Source organism: Penicillium argentinense (assembly GCF_028826775.1).
Source record: "Penicillium argentinense strain IBT 30761 chromosome Unknown utg000011l_segment0_segment0, whole genome shotgun sequence".
Classification (NCBI taxonomy): domain Eukaryota; kingdom Fungi; phylum Ascomycota; class Eurotiomycetes; order Eurotiales; family Aspergillaceae; genus Penicillium; species Penicillium argentinense.
In genome coordinates this window covers 1,405,558-1,420,120 of record NW_026622670.1, presented here as the reverse complement: position 1 = coordinate 1,420,120, position 14,563 = coordinate 1,405,558, and the positions used below count along the sequence as shown (strand labels likewise).

The 14,563-nt window shown below is 51.4% G+C and overlaps 5 protein-coding genes across 5 annotated transcripts; 2 read left to right on the top strand and 3 right to left on the bottom strand.

The window, feature by feature from the left end:
- Positions 1 to 56: 56 nt before the first annotated feature.
- Positions 57 to 3,235, bottom strand: N7532_011540 (exocyst subunit SEC5; the record flags this gene model as incomplete). The annotated part of the gene is made up of 2 exons (XM_056624031.1): positions 57 to 797; positions 854 to 3,235. The coding sequence occupies 2 exons, from the start codon at positions 3,233 to 3,235 to the stop codon at positions 57 to 59; spliced, it is 3,123 nt and encodes a 1,040-aa protein (XP_056469019.1).
- Positions 3,236 to 4,867: 1,632 nt separating this feature from the next.
- N7532_011539 (isocitrate dehydrogenase (NAD(+)) IDH2) lies at positions 4,868 to 6,426 on the top strand (the record flags this gene model as incomplete). The annotated part of the gene is made up of 6 exons (XM_056624030.1): positions 4,868 to 4,954; positions 5,041 to 5,106; positions 5,246 to 5,332; positions 5,392 to 5,514; positions 5,575 to 6,294; positions 6,355 to 6,426. The coding sequence occupies 6 exons, from the start codon at positions 4,868 to 4,870 to the stop codon at positions 6,424 to 6,426; spliced, it is 1,155 nt and encodes a 384-aa protein (XP_056469018.1).
- Positions 6,427 to 6,782: 356 nt separating this feature from the next.
- N7532_011538 (EAF7 family protein) lies at positions 6,783 to 7,891 on the bottom strand (the record flags this gene model as incomplete). Its single annotated transcript, XM_056624029.1, has 4 exons — positions 6,783 to 7,156; positions 7,212 to 7,404; positions 7,471 to 7,616; positions 7,690 to 7,891. 4 exons carry the CDS (start codon positions 7,889 to 7,891, stop codon positions 6,783 to 6,785), a joined length of 915 nt encoding a protein of 304 aa, XP_056469017.1.
- Positions 7,892 to 8,102: 211 nt separating this feature from the next.
- Positions 8,103 to 11,019, top strand: N7532_011537 (tubulin gamma complex associated family protein; the record flags this gene model as incomplete). The annotated part of the gene is made up of 2 exons (XM_056624028.1): positions 8,103 to 8,223; positions 8,288 to 11,019. 2 exons carry the CDS (start codon positions 8,103 to 8,105, stop codon positions 11,017 to 11,019), a joined length of 2,853 nt encoding a protein of 950 aa, XP_056469016.1.
- Positions 11,020 to 11,225: 206 nt separating this feature from the next.
- niaD (nitrate reductase NiaD) lies at positions 11,226 to 14,158 on the bottom strand (the record flags this gene model as incomplete). The annotated part of the gene is made up of 6 exons (XM_056624027.1): positions 11,226 to 12,118; positions 12,173 to 12,796; positions 12,858 to 13,081; positions 13,137 to 13,372; positions 13,431 to 13,689; positions 13,752 to 14,158. 6 exons carry the CDS (start codon positions 14,156 to 14,158, stop codon positions 11,226 to 11,228), a joined length of 2,643 nt encoding a protein of 880 aa, XP_056469015.1.
- Between the last annotated feature and the right edge of the window lie 405 nt (positions 14,159 to 14,563).

Here is a 14,563-nt window from a genome sequence, read left to right as displayed (position 1 = left end):
GTAAGATATGCTTTCTTAACAAAAAATGAACTATTAATGTTTAATCTAATCCAATGCTATGTTGCGGTTGATGATTTCGACCCAGTTCCGCCGCCACTACGGGACTTCCTGAAGCAGGCGAATTCTCCCTTCGTACGGTCTCTCAGTCGCTTCAACACCACTCTCATCTCGCCCAGTTCAGCCTGGAGTTTGATGCGAGCTTCGTTTGTAGTCCGGCGATCCAGTTCCACGTAAATCTGGCTTTGGATGTTGGATGCTTCCTCAGTCGAATACTGGGAGAGTGTTTGGGCAATGAACTCGGTATCCAACGTGGCTTGCATCAAAGCAGGGAGCGAGAAAGAAGACCGAGAGCTGAACGCATTGAGCAGAGACGAAGAAACCTGTACCAAGAGATGCGTAAGGATGGTCGCCAGCAAAGAGGATGGGGCATTTGGTGAAGAGCGACTGGAAGTCGACGACATCGTAGAAGGTACGGTGGTCGAGATCTCCGTGTGCACCAGCACCAAGGTCAGCATGGTGTTGTACACGTAAGGCCGGACCTGCTCCGGTCGGTCGGTCGAGGGGACCCAGTCGGCAGAAGTGATGCCTTTTTGGATTGTGTCATCAAGTGCAGCGATAGTGGGCTTAGTATATGACTGGAATAGTCGATCCTCAATCTGGCTGAGGACATCCCGAACTGTCTTGCCTTCCTCGGTCAACTTGACCGAAAATGACGTCTCGAAGTTGGCGATCAACTGAGGGACATATTCGGCCTGGAGAGCCTTGAGATTCGAGAGTGTGAGAAGGATGCGCACATTCTGGCGTAGGATGTTAGTATAAATCCCTGATAGTTTTCCTGGGGTTTCTTGGGAACACTTGCCCTGTTTGAAGAGTCCACCGAATCAGCAGTGAGGACAGACAAAGCAGCATCAATTGCCTGGCTAGTCATTACTGGTCTGGAAATAACCCATTCGTTCTCCTCATCAGAAGCGGTCAGGCGTTCGGCATTTTCGACCAGGCCACTGAGTGCTTTGTAGACACTCGATACAAACTGCGCGCGCACCATCTGAAGCATTTTCGCAGGTGGTTGGGTAACAACATCAACCGATCCGGACTTTGTGGCAGCCTCAGAGACATACAAGATTTTTTGCATACCTCCGAGGATGGCACCTTCGTAGGCCACAAACAAACCCGGCATTTTCGTCAGGTCTCGTTTGACCGGGTCACGCGTCCAGTCCTCCAGCAACTTGCAAACTTCGGCATCCTTACTCCAAGCGGAGCATGCCACACGTGTCGAACGTTCTCGAGAGACGCTCATAAGAGACTTCAAAAGATCGTGAGTGGATCCTGCAGTGCCCACGGGACGTAATGCTGCCATCTCGCTAGCGGCGGTGCCAACAATAGCAAGGAACTTGCTCAAGTAATGCACTCCACTAAGGGAGTTTGAATGAGGAGGCCAGAAAGCAAAGTCTTCCCAATACTCTCCTCGTTTCGGAACTGGAATGGGGAGGTTCTTGGGGTCTAGCTTAAACCGAGATTCGGTGGGAGTGACTCCTCTGGATGCTGGGCTAGTAGGACTTGGCGGAATAGGAGATGAGAGAAGGGAGATATCTTCGGTAGGAGACTCATTGAAGATAGAGAAAACATTTTCTCGAATGAGATTCACCAGTTCTACAACGCCCTTCTCGAGCTCCTCCACGTTCTCGAGGGTAAGTCGGTGGTGCTTGCGGCTCTCACCTTCGAACCCAACAGGGAGGAGTCTTTGCCGGCTACCATCAATGAAGGACTGGGTAACTTCCCAATAGTCAAGAACCTCGCCAAGTAACCCACTTTGCGAGGACAGAAGACGGGTAAGGAATGCTTGGACACAATCCCAAAGCTCAATGACGTGGTCCGAGTCCAGCCTTTCTGGGAATTCAGATGCGCCCTCGCGAGGGGCCAAGCGAAGATAAGATGCGGTGACCTGAGCAGTTGGCGCCTCCCCGTTGGCAAGTCGCCGTCGCAAGATCTCAATCTCGACTTTGCAGCGCTCACAGAATGACGTGATCTTTAACTTGAGGAATTCATAGCGGCTGTGAAGCCATGTCCAAATAGGATTGTTTTCGACGCCGAGTTCAAGCAAAGCTCCGATCAATTCCATATGCTCTTCTACGGGACCCGCAGCTGTGCTGGTAGGAGAGATTGTCGGTGCGTCGCCGAGTCGTCTCCAAAGATCCCGCTTGAAGGCTTGAATTTGTTGATCCACGTCTATCCACATTCTCCCCATGGCCAAAATTGTATGCGCTTCGTGATCGGCCAGTTGTCGGTGCGTGCTGGATGCCTGCTCCACGATATTCTTCGCCCTATTCGCCAATGTCCGGGCCTTGGTGTATTGTTCGAAAACAGAGTCGTAGTCGCGTTGTTGAATAGATTTGGATAGATGACTTCCAATTTCGTATACATCGCGATGTTTCTCCATGGAGTCCACAACAGACTTGAGCATCTGCTCTCGATCACGACCTCCGAGGGCGGGCCCCCACACTTCCTCTGCCTTGACGGAAGCTTCGACCAAGGGGCCACGGATTCCTTTCATACCAAACTCACTCTCTTTTGTGAGTGCATTCTTCCGAGTCCCCGTCGTTGCCGTGGTAAGGGCAGGGGATGGTCCACGCTGCTGACCTGAGTAGCTTCGGAAGTGTCCCGACCGGCGGGCAGATAGCGTTTGTTCCTTCGTGGTTCCCTGATCTCTCATTTCTGTGTATACACTGTCGATGGTGGCTTTCGCACGAACGAAGCGCTCAAAATTGGCCTCAACCAGTACCTTCAAGGACGCGGACTTCTGATCGATGGAATTCGACAGGTGGTCGAGGCCATCAATCAGCGATTCGATCGAGTCGGAGTGGTGTGCTTGAGAGAGAAAGAGGGCGGGCGAGAATGAGGTCGATGAAAGCAGAAACCGTGATCGCTTACCCCCTTCGTCCTCCAGGCGCAGCCCTCTCTGCTTCAGAATGCGCAAGACGCTATCGCCAGCTCCCAGAGGATCAGGTTCGTCGTTCTGAGCATTGTCTCTTCCATCTTTCCCCCGGCGAGATCCAAAGTTACTCCTCCAATCACTTGGCGTACGTTCTAAAGCGAAGTATCGCGATTTGCGAGGGCGCGATTTGGTTCGTTGGACAGGTTCCTCGTCGGACTGGTCGGCTTCATCCAGCGCTGCCGGCCACTCTTCTGGAAATTCCGAGGGGAGGTTGTAGTGACTGGCGACATCAAGGTCGGACATTATGGCCAGAGGCCCGGTGCACCGGTCTGAATTGGACTTTTGGTCGAATCGAGCTCGATTTAGGGTCTTGGGAGCTTGCAGGAGAGCTCTCGGAATGGGGAATTGGGGACGTTAATGGGCCGCTGGCAGGTTGCGGGGCGGTGTACGGCGAGACCGGCCTGCTGTTGACTGCCAGTGCCGAGTGGTACTCGTAGTGTCTTTAGATGGCAACAACTATTACTATTCAAATTGAATTGCCTTTAAATGCATCTGGGGCCCTGTTAACTGCCTAGGTACTCGCAGGAATTTAGTTTCCTCGATACTATAATAATGTATCCCCAAGCCTTGGAAGTGGTGGTCAATTGAGTTCATGCGCATACATTCACTCCGGGCCTCACGAACTGTGATTCAATACTCCCAGGCTACCCTGGGGTACAATTGTAGATTCAAGATAAGATATTGTACACCACTCAAGGTACCCTAAGGTAGCTGGTGTCTAGATTCTGATTATCAAAACTGGAATGTATTGGGTCAAACTGCCTTAGGCTATTACGAATTTCTGCAGTGCATCCTCGTGACTGTGGCTCCTGCCTAGGGGTGAAGTATAAAGGGGGCGTCGATTCACCAATTCTCCTGTTCACGAGTGCTCGTTGGATAAGGTATGCTCCTGACCACGTGTGACGAGCCTCGAGCATCTTAGGATAAGTATCCATAGTAATAAATTTTGTTCTTTTTTTGGCCCACGGACCAAATATCTTCGGTGCATACTTACACACCAAAAGCAACAGTTTTCCAAACCCAAGGTGCTCTAAATACGTGTTTCGTCTGACCCTACTTTACGATGATGACGACTGGCCATCCGACTCATCAGCTCGAACTCACCAGGCTTTGTTTCATGTACCGGCAGTGTTTGCTCTGGTGGCGGCGACCTACCATGAGATGGATATTCGGTTTAGGCTTTTCATTGATTCTACCTAGTATGTAGCAAGCGAGAGGTAAGTTTATGTTTGCAAAAATGAACGACTGACGAGTCATGCAGCACCTAATGGAGCCCAAGTGACTCCACGCATCCAAAGGAGATTTTCAAAGGCTCTGAGCACGCTGCTGAACAAAGTAGAAATTGATTGGATATCCCGAGGCAAACAGCTACCCCTGTCCTTTCTGTACACATGTAAGCAGGTGAAGATGCATATGCATGCGAATATAGGCTAGCAAAAGCAAAAATTTCGGGGCGATGAACAGCCCCGCCCTCTTGGCTATGTGAGCCTTTGCCAGCGAAGGTGAAATATCCCTCACAGTGCAGGGTCCCAAAGGAATAGTGGATAGCCCCCAAGCCTAGATCCCGGGTACATGAGGCTCTCGATGCGATGAGAATCAGCATCAACACCCTAGAGTTTCCTAGAGTTGCTCCCTGAGGACATAGATTGATAAAGACACGAGCTAGGTAGCTCTCGTGCAGGGAGTGGCAGTCGGTCCAAAGGGCAGTGAGTGGACTCGGGTAGCCGGGGACATCAAACCACCAATGCGGTCTGCGACCCGGTCGGATCGGGGCGGCGCCGAGAAACTCGATTCTTTCCCTTCTCTCCTCTCCTCCTTCCCTTTCCCCCCACCATCAATTCCTCTGACCCTCACACCCGACGGGATCTGTTCACGATGCTTGCCGCCAGAAACTTCTCTGCTGCTCGCCAGTGCCTGCGGTCTGTCCGTGTGGCTCCCAGCTTCGTGGCCCCCGTGTCGCAGGTACGTGCTACCCAACCCCCTCTGTCCACCATCCCCCTACCATTGAAGAAACGCCCAATTGAACTAACCCTTGGCCTTTTTTCTAGATCCGTGGCTTCGCTGCCCCCGCTGATGATGCTGTCGCCAAGTTCAAGGGCCAGAAGGGCTCCGATGTACGTGACACTACCACCAATCTCGTTTTTTCCTCTGGGCCGGCGCCAACCGCGCAAAACCCGTCGCGGCCGAAACTCCCGCACTGAATACCAAAACGCAATCGCCAAGATACTGACATGCTTTTTACTTGGATGACAGGGCAAGTACACTGTTACTCTGATCGAGGGTGACGGTATTGGTCCTGAGATCTCTCAGTCCGTGAAGGACATTTTCGAGGCCGCCAAGGTAACGATCCGTCGCACACTTGAACCCGCTGTACAAACGCGATACTAAGCCAATCCTAGGCCCCCGTCAAGTGGGAGCCCGTTGATGTCACCCCCATCCTGAAGGACGGCAAGACCGCCATCCCCGATGATGCCATCAAGAGTGTCCAGAAGAACTACGTCGCCCTAAAGGGTCCCCTGGCTGTAGGTTTCAACGCAATTCTCCGTCGCGTCGAATCGCCATACTGATTGCTCTTTCTATAGACCCCCGTCGGCAAAGGCCACGTCTCCCTGAACTTGACTCTGCGCCGCACTTTCAACCTGTTCGCCAACGTCCGTCCCTGCCGCTCCATTGCCGGCTACAAGACCCCCTACGATGGTGTCGACACTGTCCTGATCCGTGAGAACACCGAGGGTGAATACTCCGGCATCGAGCACGTCGTTGTCGACGGTGTTGTCCAGAGCATCAAGCTCATCACCAAGGAGGCCTCCGAGCGCGTCCTGCGTTTCGCCTTCCAGTACGCCGAGTCCATCAACAAGAAGAAGGTCCGCGTCGTGCACAAGGCCACCATTATGAAGATGTCCGACGGTCTGTTCCTCAACACTGCCCGTGACATCGCCAAGGACTTCCCCGGTGTTGAGTTCGACGCTGAGCTGCTGGACAACTCGTGCCTGAAGATCGTCACCGACCCCACCCCTTACAACGACAAGGTCCTTGTCATGCCCAACCTGTACGGTGACATCCTGTCCGACATGTGCGCCGGTCTGATCGGTGGTCTCGGTCTGACCCCCTCCGGTAACATTGGTGACGAGTGCTCCATCTTCGAGGCTGTCCACGGTTCCGCCCCCGATATCGCCGGCAAGGGTCTTGCCAACCCTACCGCTCTTCTTCTGAGCAGTATCATGATGCTGCAGCACATGGGTCTCCACGACCACGCTGCTCGCATCCAGAAGGCTACCTTCGACACCCTGGCTGAGGGCAAGGTACGTTATATCGCTATTCTCCTCGAACCGGACTAAATCGGTACTAACAATTATATATAGTCCCTCACTGGCGACCTTGGTGGCAATGCTAAGACCCACGAGTACGCCGAGGCAATTATGAAGCGCCTGTAAACTTGTCGCTACTCGGAATTTCTGTACTATGACCCTTTGATCTATTTCTCTTTGTACCCTCGAACGACATTAGACTTCCTATAGCGATCGAAATATACCTACTTTTGTACCTAGGTAGTCACACCTACTTTGTTCGTGCATATACTTCGAATGATTTTCAATCGGGATATCATTCCGCAAATGTTGTGGTTTCAAGATACATGGCTCCAATACTAATACATGGCCTCAATACTAATACACGAAACCACCAACATGTTAAATACAAAAATAGATCACCAAACGCCAACCGATGGCGCCAAAGGGATATCAAAGCTCAAGAAATGACTGGATGTGGCAGGAAATCTTTAATCCTGGAATCAGCGGCGACGGGCAGTCCGGCGCGTTCCCGTGTTCGTGGAGGTTTTCTTTTCCTTCTGCTTAAACCGCGAAGTCTGTGCTCGAGTGCTGCGCGATCCACCCTTACTCTCACTGTCATCTTCGTCGCCGTCGCTTTCCTTCATACCTCCGTCCGAACCCTCCTCGGCCTCGTCCTCTTCGTTTGCCTCGCCCTCACCTTCGTCATTAGCAGCCGACTCTTCACCAGACTCGGCGTCATCATCATCAGAAGGTTTTCCTTGACTGTCAGTTCCGATTTCCACCTGCAGTCTGGTCGATCGCGTCTCTCGTCCAGCTTGGCGCGTGCCGCGATTAGACTTGCGACCTCGGGACGGAGCAGGAGAGGAGCGCGGTTCTGACGGGCGACCGTGTCATTAAGTGAATCATAGTATGAGAGTAATGAGACTTACCATCAGTATCTGCCACAGTACTTCCCCGTCGAGACTCAGGGTGGGGGCTGATAGGTGAAGATGAGCCCTCCAGCGCGAGACGTCTCTCGAACATCATGTCTCCGTATTCATCGTAGGGTGGTTCGTATGAACAGAATCTCTCGCTCGGTTGGTCTTCGTCGTCATTGGCGTCACCTTTGATGAGTGCGTTCTCCTGGCGAGCGATAAAGGTGAGCAAGACTGAATCAGGGCAGCAAGATCTGTGACAGTTACGGCTTACCCGTTCGTCAAGAGCTTCCAGATTGTACAATGTGCCGAGTTTCTTCCAGATTCCAGGGATCCGCATATGTTCCGCATTTGCTGGTGCATATCCTTGGCTCTTCAGGTATTCGTAGATCGCAATCATGCGGAAATGCTTGTGTACACCTGAGATGGGCCGAGATTGGTGATCAGTTTCAATCTGCCTGTAGCGACGTGACGTAGGTTCAATGCAACTCACCAACCGGCTTCCACTTGATAACCGCCTTCAACAATGCCGTCTCTTGCTCATCTGTCCATGGGTCGCTAAGCAAATCGTATTCAGGTTCATCAGGTTTCGCGACGCTGTCGCTGGAACCGGGGGTTTCCGCGCTGGAATTCGCCGCGGTATCCTCCGGTGGCGTGGTCGAATGCGCGCGCTTGGCCTTCTTGCGAGGAGGCATTGCGCCGGTGGGGGAGGAGAATTGGGAAATGGGTAGAGGGTTGGAGGAAGAGAGCGCAGTGCGGAGTGAGCTAACGGTCGTCGCGCGAGTTTCTGTTATCGGCGGTGGTCTGTGCACGATAGCGAGGCGTATCGCGGGACTGAGGCGACGTGCCCAAAACACGTCCGATCCTTTGACAGTCGCAGGTGTCTATGCTGGCTATGGGCTCACAATGGATTCAGGCGACTCCGAGCCCGATGCTTTCTCAACTGAGAGCCTCTGGCGGCTTTCACGGTTCAGCATAGAGGTTTTACAACCCCTGGAGTCACTTCCATGGAACGCGGACTTGCCAGGTACGTTTGCCGCCCAAACGATAACTTTTCCAAACTTTGAATTGACGTGTTTCTTCCCAAAAAGCGATTCCAAAGGCTTGCTTTCAAGGGGTCCCCGAGCCAAACGAGCAGGTTGACCCGATATGGAAGCTCAATCTTTTCCCGAATGACCTCGAGCACCGAGAGCTCGTGGATTCGATTATCGACCCCTCAATCGACAACCTGTCGGATACCCCAAGTGATCTACTACCTAATACAATTAAGGAGGATAATATTTGGTCGTTGAGTCTTCTCCAGGAGGAACCTGGATATTTTGCTCCGCTGAAATCCTGGGAGAAATACCAGGACCGCGCATTTAAAGAACCAGTTTCGGCATATTTCAGCGAGTCAGGTGCTAAGGGTTTCGATGCGGTCCTTTCACGTCAAGGAATCCAGAAGGGGCAGGTTACACCAAACCGTATGGCTCGAGAGGATGTCTTTATCCGTTCATTGCTCCGCCTGGGATTAGGATGGAGTTCTTGGTTCTTCAGTTACAACCAAAAGACAAAGCTATTCGAAAAGTCAGTGGCAAACATGCGTGTTTCAGGATTGTCATCCCTGGCTTTGGATGGTGTTATATCAGAGGTACTGCATTGCGGGACACTTATGCAGTGGGTGCGAGCCTTTGCCAAAAATTCCTCGACCAAGTCTAAGGATTTGTCCGCTTTGTTCACCTTGCGCGGTACAATCGCGGTCATTGTCTACAATCTTGAAAAGCAAATTCTGTCTCAGTGCAGAAATATCGTCTCGGCTTTACAAGTTTCCACGCTTTTTCGTCGATGCCGAGACCTACTGGGAGTTTTGGCCGAAATTGTTCATAATGCAGAGAAGGCAACGTCAGAAGCGGAGGTCATCTCAAATGTTATGGAACAAGCGGCACAATTTTCGCACACGTATGGTTGGATGGAGAATTTACTACACGAGATGGTGGTTCAGATCACCCTCCCCTGGTTCGGTTTCATCGAAGGTTGGATTGGCCTTCGGCCAGCTGAAGCGGCCCTGGATGAACTGATTGCCAGCGGAAGATCATTCGTTCAACTCGAGCGCCATAATGACCCCAACAAGTTCCGGGACCAACCGACGCATGTCGAATACACTTATAGGCAGAACAACATGCCTTCATTCGTACCCTTCGATCAAGCAGAGTCAATTTTCGAAAGTGGAAGAAGTCTGCGACTCCTCAAGAAATCACATCCATACCACCCGCTCGCCAGACACGATGTTCTTGACCGAGCTGGTAGGCTGCGATTGCATTGTGCGACTACCTGGGCAGACATCGAGCGCATCCAGAGAAACGCCGATGAATATGAAACAAGGCTTCGGGCCGAAATTTTGAAATATCACCGTGGCGAATCACTGATTCAGCCGATGGATAATGGTGCCAGCCCTGAAGACACCGACGTTCTCGGCGAAAAAATAACCAAAGAGACATTTGAGATGTTTGATATTGACGATGAAAAACACATCTCTGGATCTGCCATGGATCGAGCTGCGCTTGCGAATGAGAATGTCGACCGGATGCTTCAAAATGCTAGAGACTTCGACTCCGACCCATTCAATCCTGGCAGTCAATTTGGACCAGAACTGGCATCCGCACTTTATTTGTCACTAGCCCCGGTGATCTCTTCCCAGGCTCAGCTGATCGATTTTTCATGCCTCCATCACCTCTTCAAAGAACACAGGCTCCGCCACCATCTGGATCTCCAATGGCGCTTCCAGTTGCTAGGTGACGGCTCATTTACCACACGCCTTACAAACTCTCTTTTCGACCCGGAAATGGAGAGCGGAGAGCGTAAAGCAGGCGTAGTACGGAGTGGAGTGCATACCGGATTGCGACTCGGCAGTCGTGACACCTGGCCGCCAGCTAGCTCGGAATTGCGGCTTGTTCTAATGGGCCTCTTGGGCGACTGTTACTTCGGCGACGTTAAGCCAGATAGTGATACCGCAAAGCAAAGCGAAAACGAACTCCCTGGTGGACTCAGCTTTGGAATTCGAGAATTGTCTCCTGAGGAAATCAAGCGATGCCAGAACCCGAATGCGATCGAGGCATTGGACTTCCTCCGCCTTCAGTACAAACCACCCGAGGCCCTGGAAGTCCTCATAACGCCGCAGTCTCTGAAGAAATACGATCGACTCTTCAATCAATTACTTCGCCTTCTCCGGATCCTATCGGTTGTCAAGGGTCTCATTCGCGACTCAACCAGCCGGAATTCTATTGCGGGAGACATACGGAATGTATTTCAGAGATTCCGAGTTGACGCCCAGTTTTTTGTTCTCGCAATATGCGACTACTGCTTCCATATCGGCATTGGCTCCATTTGGATTCGTTTCCAAGAGACACTTTCCAAAATCGAGCGTTGTCTTGATCGTGGAGATGCTGACGGCACGATTGAAGCTGCTCATTCCGTCACCCGCCTCCGTTATTTCCACGAGGACATCCTGGATCAAATGCTGTTCGCTCTATTCTTGAGCAAGCGTCATGCGCCGGCTGCAAAGCTGCTTGACAGCATTTTTAGCACCATTCTTGCATTCGGTCCACTCTCAAAAGCCGATGGAACGAACGGAGTCCGTCATGAAAACGAAGCCGCTGTACACGACCTGTACAGGGTCTTCAGGAAACACACGTCGGCCTTCGTTGGTTATCTGCGAAGTTTGGATACCGGGAAAGCCTCCTCGAAGTCGATGGCAAAATCTGGAGCATCGTTCTCTTTACAAAATGAGCCAACTAGTGTTTTTGAGCACCTCCGAGTGAAATTGGAGATGAGGGACTATTACTGATTCTGATGGAAGACTTGAGCATGCATCAGCTGCATATGAACTTTCATGATTAACGACTCATCAAATGAACATTAACATCTTTGTCTCTATCACAACCAATTCCATTGATATACCCATTCCATTACTCTGTGCATTGTCTGTACAAAAAAGAACCAAAAACCTATTTCGTGGTCACACCGTCTAAGAAATGAAACAGACGAAGGACTTTAGAAGAAATGCAAGTCCGACTCCTTCCAGCCCTGCTCAAGAAGAATCTTCTTCGCAGACTTCTCCAGCGCTCCAGGTCCACACAGAAGAACCATACTTGCTTCTTCGGGGGCAGCGAACTCCTTGATGAGGTCTTCTGAGATACGGCCACGGCGACCCTGCCAAGTATCGGATGACTTGGACAGGGTATGCACAACAGTGCATTTCTCTTGGTCCAGTGCAACATAAGCATCAAGCTCCGCTCGACAAAGGATATCCTCTTCCAAACGATTGCCATCCAGTACCACACACTTCGTGGGATCTTGCGTGTCTTGCATGACAGCCCGTAGGACTTGGAAAACAGGTGTGATACCTGTTCCACCGCAAATCATCTTGAAAGAACGAAGATGCCGTTCTTTGCCGCTGATAAGGACTCGTCCGTTGCCGAGATACTCGAATCGGCCTGTTGGTCCCTTGCAGTCAATTGGAGCCCCGAGAGGAAGTTTGTCCAGAGCCATAGTCATCTTCCCGCCGGGGATATCTGTGGTCGGGAAATAGATTTTCACGAGCAGCTCCATTCGTCCTTCCATGTTTGTTTCAGATATTGGCGTGTAAGAGCGGATGATAGCTTCATTTTTATTTTCTGGGTCCTGGACTTTGATCATCAGGTGTTGGCCGATTGGCAAGCCCAGAGTTTGCCTTTCATGCTCTAGCTGGAAGACGAATATTCGAGTATCCCATGACACGTCGTTTTTCTCAATCAAAGTCATGCGTGACCATGCCCTTGACTGCAGGAAGTGAGGACGGGGCTCAGTGGAGGTTGTCGTAGAAGCATTGTTCAAGGCTTCCAATGATGCTTTATCTAATGTGCCAATGTGGTAGTCCGGCATCATCTTTTTCGCAGTTTCGCTGTCTGTGATGGGAGTTAGAGCTTGACTCTTGTCGAATGCCAGTGCTTGAGACTTACGAATCGCATGGAAATCCTCCGTGACGTCGAGTCCAGCAGAGGAGGTTATACTGATTGCTCCTCCAGGGTGGCCCTCGAGGAATCCAGTGCCATCATAAACCTCACCATCAACAACAAACCAAGGCTTCTCAGCGTGGCGGTTGGCCTGTAACTCCTCCAGATCGATCTGCCGATTGACACCTTCCTTCTTCATGTTGATCTTCTGTACAGGCTCCGGCTCCACAGGCTCTTCGCCTTCATGCCTCTCGCCCCAATTACCATTGAGCAGGTCTCCACCCGCCTTCTTGGCCTTTTCCATCCATCCTCCAGCTTTGGCGGGATGTGTGGGGTGCTCAAATTTCAAGGAATTGCCTTCCTTTGTGATGGTCACGCGGAACCAGGGGTTGTTCATCATCCCCAACACAGACCAGTACATATCGCGCGGTTGGGCTGTCAATGCTTCGTCCATGGCCCGAACGAGTAATGCATCGCTATTTTCTAGGTCTGAGATGGGTATGTCTAATGACCAGAATGACCAGCAGAAGCAGGTTTCCCGCTGCCACATGTCGACTTTGCCGCCAAAGAGGTGGCCTTCCCATTCTCGATATTTGTCTTCTGCGTATTCGATATCGGCGAGTCGCCATGCTAGAGTGGAGGAGGCTGTCAGTCTCTGTATTTGAATTCACGTTGACTTGTGGACACATACATTTGCCTTTGTCCAGCGATATCTCGACTCGGGTGATCCGTCGACCGCCGCCTGCATATGCATAGCCTCTTGCAGTATAGGTTGTTCCTGCGGTCGCCAGATCCAACACTTCTTCGTGTTCCGGGTATGCCGCGACAGAATTAACATTAAGATCATAGATCGCATATCGCTCGTCTGTCCACCATTTCCTGTCCTGGGCAGACATTTCTGGAGACACCATCGTCCTAGTCATAAGTCAGTATTCTGCTCAAGATTGCTCTTTTCCACGGTGGTACTCACGGCAATACGCGATTATCATTGATATGATACCAATTGTCACTGGGAGCATCCGTGATGATCAATTTCTTCAGCCACTTGACACTGCGGCCACCAATTTGACCCGGCACCACGGCCCGCAACGGACGTCCATGGTCCGGCCGGAGAGGTTCTCCATTCATCTTGTGGGCTAGCATGATCCCCTTGTTATAATCCATCGCCCAGTTTAGTTTCACCGATGTTCCATAGAAACCATTTGGCTGTGACCGTTAGCCTCCGAGATCAGACCGAGTCTTGCGAGCTGAGGGTTGAATATACCAATTTATCGGCCCCTTCCATACAGACATACTTTGCCCGACGGAATGGTTTTGCGGAGCGTATCAAATCTGCCATCATGGGTCCCGTGAATAGGGCTGTTGATAATCCTGCTGGGCCCCATGAGAATCCCTTGGATTTTCTGACTGTGTTTTGCTCTTTTCGTCGGTTGCCTGCACAGACGAGAGTGATGGGCGCTGTGATCTGGTCATATTTCTGTAGGATCTCTCGGAAGCTCAGAACAAATGGATTTTCGACTAGTCTGAATTTCATGTTAGTCTTGAATGAGTGAGATTGGAAGCAGGATCGTTGTTCAGGCCTCACCCTTCAATGCTCAGCTCCCAGTCCGGGATATCGTCATCATGCACTTGCGGTACGGGCCCATGATTTCGGACATAAAATAACTCAGGCGAGGTCAGAAACCCTGTAAATGTCAGCGTGGGGTTGTTTTTCTCTCGATGATGAATCCGATCACCTTCTTTATACAATGCTGTGAGAGGCGGCTCCACATTGAACGGATGCACACCCGTTAACCGAATCAATCGTGGATCTCGGGGTACATGGCTATCCGGAGTGCCCTTGTCAACATCTAGGATGGTGGTCGGATTGACGGAGGGAGGAGGTAGGGGGAAATTCGGCTCTTCTGGGGTCGGCAAATCATGAAATTTGACGCTTGCACCCTTGAATGGGAACTTTGCGGCGTCGAAACTCGTCTCGGTGAGCGTCGCCATGACGATGATGGGCAATTGTGTCTAGTACGACTACTCAAAATCAAACATTTGACAACACGATTCGAAATCAGAAAACTCGAGTCGATTTCAGGCCGAAATTCGGTCGTTCCTGACATGGTATACTTCGGGTGAGGCAGGGTCGTCGCCTCGCTCGAACCCAGGGTCAGCATCTCCGCGGGCCCGCCACGGGGAAGATGCCTGACGTGAACACATCACTATGAATAATGACAAAGGGCAAAGGCGCAATTGGGGGAACCTAACCGGGTGGAGTCCACTTCGTAGCCGATGGTTGATTGTGAGGCCGGCCTTATCTTGCAGTCTCGTCGGCCTATCAGCATCCGCCTGTTTTTATCTCTGGCAGCAGCCACTCACAGCCCGCCTTTGCGACTGACTAGTAAACGATAG